The 4,680-nt window shown below is 58.2% G+C and overlaps 1 protein-coding gene across 1 annotated transcript in view; it reads left to right on the forward strand.

Annotated features, from left to right (window-relative positions):
* Window positions 1-4,634, forward strand: part of LOC102756688 (DNA (cytosine-5)-methyltransferase 3A) — a 70,789-nt gene extending 66,155 nt beyond the window's left edge. The window contains exons 6-7 of the mRNA XM_006767592.1: window positions 4,013-4,306; window positions 4,413-4,634. Of these exons, the coding sequence (XP_006767655.1) occupies window positions 4,013-4,306; window positions 4,413-4,634 (516 nt within the window). The remainder of the gene's footprint in view (window positions 1-4,012; window positions 4,307-4,412) is intronic.
* The last annotated feature ends 46 nt before the right edge of the window (window positions 4,635-4,680 follow it).

Consider the following 4,680-nt stretch of genomic DNA (forward strand, 5'->3'; position numbering starts at 1 on the left):
GAGTCCCCTGAGCTCCTTCTGCAGCGCTTTCCACCAGGCCACCTACAACAAGCAGCCCATGTACCGCAAAGCCATCTACGAAGTGCTGCAGGTGGCCAGCAGCCGGGCCGGAAAGCTGTTCCCAGCGTGCCATGACAGCGATGAGAGCGACACTGCCAAGGCCGTGGAGGTGCAGAACAAGCAGATGATCGAATGGGCCCTCGGAGGGTTCCAGCCCTCTGGCCCCAAGGGCCTGGAACCACCAGAAGAGGAGAAGAACCCATACAAAGAAGTTTACACAGACATGTGGGTTGAACCCGAGGCAGCTGCCTATGCGCCACCCCCACCAGCCAAAAAGCCCCGGAAGAGCACCACCGAGAAGCCCAAGGTCAAGGAGATTATCGACGAACGCACAAGAGGTAGTTAGCCTGGCTCTGGAGAGAGTGGCGTGGCGAGGCTGGCATGCAGAGGAGTGGGTGAGGCCCTCTCGCCTCCTCTGATGCTGGGCTTCCCTCCCTCCGCAGAGCGGCTGGTGTACGAGGTGCGGCAGAAGTGCCGGAACATCGAGGGTGAGTCCAATGCACTGGACAGCGGCTCCCTGGGACGGGCAGGTGGGCTGGCTCCCAGTGGGCTGCCTGGGGCAGAGGCGCGGCTGCTGAGAAAGGCTGGACTGGGACATCAGGACTCGGTCACAGGGTCAGTCCTGCATGTGTCACCACCTCCAGCCTGCATCACACACACTCTGTCTTCTGGTGCCAGAATCTGACTGACCTGTTGATGGTGTCGGCTGGTATTCGGATTTGGGACACTCCAGTGGGTCCCAGAGGGGACCCCTCTTGTATTCGATTGAATTTGCCTGAACCTGACCTTCTGGCCTTACATCTCTCATCACCTTCTCTCGTCCAGCGGTCATTCGCATCCCACCTCTGTCTCCCTTGGCCTAGTGATGGTGTGTCAGGCTCAGGGCCTCAGGCCTGGGGGGGATGGGGCAGGGGCCCAGGACGTAAGGTCTGCCAAGGACCACCCCCATACCCAGGGCAGGGCCCCGTTCTCCTTGGCGGTTCCTTTCCCTGTATGATGCCCCTCCTGGAAGGTGGCATCGATGCTCTGAGAGAGGACAGGGCTTCTGAAATGGGGGCCACAGTGCCTCCCTGTTGCCCGAGGCAGCTCCAGCACACCCCCTTTTTGTAGCTTTTCGGGAGCTGGCTCTTGTCCGAGGCAAGAGGGGGCCCTGCAGTGCTGCTCACTTTGCTTTCTCTGCTTTCCAGACATTTGCATCTCTTGTGGGAGCCTCAACGTCACGAGGCTCCCGGGACAGCCCAGGATCAGCTGCACCAGCAGGGCGTCCGCATGGGCGCCCAGACCTCTGACCTTTGGAACAGGAAGCAGCCTGGAGGGGGGTGGAAGTGGGACAGCTGCCGGAGGAGATAGATCTGGACGGGAGGCCCTGCTCCCCCAGAGTGGGGTTACCAGTGGTTTTCCAGGCAGAGTGGCTTCCTTGGGCCACATGGGGGGCGGGGGGGAGCGGGGGGCGTGTAGTATCTCCCTGATCAGGCCCAATCTCTCGGCCACCCTGGAGTGGGGTGTTCTGATCTGAGGGTAGGAGCCTTAGCCCAAATGCCAAGGTTCAGTTAACCCTTCTTTCTCCCATTGTTTGCCCCAGGGAGATGGGTTGGAGTGAACGGGGGGAAAAAGGCATTCCCTCACTACCTTGGGCAGACTCCTCTAATGAGGCCCCTCCCCCACCCAGCCACCGTCGCTGCCCCTTCTTCCCCTTTTCTCTTGCCTCCTGCTGCTAACCCACCCCTTCTTCCTTCCCCTGCCCCCGCTGGCCGTGTCACGATGGAGGCCCCCTTCCTCCTCTGCCGCCGCCGCCTGCCAAAAACTGTTGTGGGCGCGTGTTCTCCTGCACCTAGTGGGTTGGGGGCGCTTCGTAGCCGTCAGCAGCAGCGTCTGACAAGCTGGGGGAAGTTGTGGGGGAAGAATAATGTTCAGGAACTGGCTGGGGGTGGGGGGGAGAGAGACAAAGGGGCTGTGGGGGAGGACGAAGGGTGGTGTCAGGCACGACTCTACCCACTCTTCTTGAGTCTAGACCTGGGGAGCCCAGCACCCACCCACCGTTGCGCTTGCTGTGGAAGTGACTTCAGCTCCTTCCCTCAGAGGGCCCCTCTCCCTCCTGCCCTCCGCTACCTACACACCTTGTTCTGGTTGAGGGGCCCTGTCACCGTGAGCAGGGTCTTTGGGTCATAGGATAGCAGCCTGGTCTAGATCAGTCAACGTGACTGAAGTTGGAGGAGGCAGAGAGAAGGGAGCAGAACCGCTAGTCATGTTGCTCATCTGAAGGGGCCTGGTGCCGGGTCGGCTGCCCCAGCTGAAGGTTCTGGAGGAGAATCCTCCTCCCGCCGGGGGGTAGAGTGCCCGGGGGTTGAGTGCCGATCCAGTCACATCTTGTGGGGGAGGTGGTGGTGGATAATTGAAAGTAGGTAGGAGAGGACGAAGTTCCACCAGGTGCCAGTGAGAACGGGCTAGGGTGGTGTGAGCAATTACTCTGCATTCTTCCACCTCATTCTCCCAGCTGTCTGTGGGCAAAGAGTACATGATCCCATTTTAGAATTTGTTGAGTCAGAGAAAGAACTAGGACTTCTATCATTCGTGTTTTAGGGATCATTACAGGAAGCCGATTGGCCCAGAAACAAAGACTTGAGGATTGAATGAAATGAATCGACGAGAGTAGACCATTGCGTTTAAGACCAAGGTTTTTAACCTGGAACCCTGTGATCTGGGGCTTCATTAACAGGTTTGGGCGCATCCCTGGAATTCTTGATAGTCAGAGAAGGTTAACAGAAACCCTTCCATTTAAATGCCTTTTTAGGTTGGAGCAACTCAGAAGAGAAGGGGCTGCTCCGAAGTCAGCTGTGAATGAGTTGCAAGGCTAAGAGATGTCGATGCTCTGACTTCCAGCGTAGAGCTCTTGTAGTCCATGGTGCTTTCTGATGCTTTTTTCTTTCTCATAAGCTCTGGGGGAGAGCTTCATATTGAAAGGCAGATGGATGGGATTTCCTCTCCGAACCTGGTGTGGTGGGAACGGGCACGGAGCCCTGAGTTTGAGGGCCGCGTGTTCTAGATTCGGTAGCTGGGGTGAGATGAGGTTGGCCGGCCCTCAGAGCTGTGTATCCAGGATCTCCTGCTCCCCTGTAGGCTGCACCTTTGGGAGCAGGTGGTGAGAAGGAATGGGGCAGAGTCTGAAAGATGGAGTCTGAAATGATGAAAGGTTGGAGGCTGTCCAACTAGGACAGTGGTTGGGTTTGGTTGGGTTTGTCGGTGCGATGGCAGAGAGGATGCCTGTGCTCAGTAAGAAAGTGTTGAAAGAATAAGTGTATGGATATATGGATCTGAAAGGCACACAGAGAAGGGAGGGGTGAGTCTGGTAACAGAATGCACAGTGGATTTAATCCTAAGAACTCCAGCCTGGAAGCAGGTGAGCTCGGACGGGGCTTTGCGTGGTGCTCCAGCAGGTGGGGAAGGAAACGTGGCACTGATTTCCTCATAGCGGACCCGACAACAGAACTGGACTCGTGGTCGGGGAGCCACACAGATTTCCTGGCTGCCCAGGGAAATTGTGGAGAAAAGGGTGAGAAGTGCAGTTCTTGGCTGGGAAATATGACAGGAGAGGATGGAGCCTAAACGAAGGTGCACGTTTCAGATCTGAATAGAATTAGCCTTTCCACGCCAGAGGGTGGGTGAATGATAATGGTGATAAACTGGGAAAGATCAGACCAGGAAGGAAGACTTCCTAAGGGGCAGAGGAGAAGGCTGGAATGGAGCCAGATGATTGGAGTTTGCCTCTCAACTTCGGATCTCTCTGTTTTCCACGGCAGGCCAGTTGAGTTGATGAGGGAAGAACTCTCTCCAGCCCTTGACCTCCCACCACTGTCTCCAGCCCAGAAAGAGGTTGCGAGGAGCGCCCTGAGTGTGAGGTGGCCTTGCTGATTCCTGGAGAGGCCAAGGTAACTTCTGTCCCTTCTTTCCCCAGGCTGAGAAGAAAGCCAAGGTGATTGCAGTAATGAACGCCGTGGAAGAAAACCAGGGGTCCGGCGAGTCCCAGAAGGTGGAGGAGGCCAGCCCTCCTGCAGTGCAGCAGCCCACTGACCCCGCGTCCCCCACTGTGGCCACCACCCCTGAGCCTGTGGGGGCTGACACAGGGGACAAGAACGCCACCAAAGCAGCCGATGACGAACCAGAGTACGAGGTGAGCGGCTGGCTTCTTCAGCTGCCTCGTCCAGCTTTGTCTTGGGTCCCTCCACTGCCAGCTCGCCCCACTCTTCAGGCGTTCTCCTCCAGTCCTCCCCCTCCTCGCACCTTCTCCCACCTTTGTTACTGGGAGCCTGCCCTCCAGCCTGTCCCTCCAACCCCCCATGCATGTTGCCCCCCAGGTGGCCAGCAGCCGGGCCGGGAAGCTGTTCCCAGCGTGCCATGACAGCGATGAGAGCGACACTGCCAAGGCCGTGGAGGTGCAGAACAAGCAGATGATCGAATGGGCCCTCGGAGGGTTCCAGCCCTCTGGCCCCAAGGGCCTGGAACCACCAGAAGGTCAGCACCGGGGCCCAGCCAGGCCTTCTGGACCCCTGCCAGCCAGGCCTGGAAAGCCATGCTGAGGGAGGGCTGCCCAGGCCTCCGTCGATGGGCCATGGTCTCCCTCCC

The sequence above is a fragment of the Myotis davidii genome, unplaced genomic scaffold (genome assembly GCF_000327345.1).
Source record: "Myotis davidii unplaced genomic scaffold, ASM32734v1 scaffold238, whole genome shotgun sequence".
Classification (NCBI taxonomy): Eukaryota; Metazoa; Chordata; class Mammalia; order Chiroptera; family Vespertilionidae; genus Myotis; species Myotis davidii.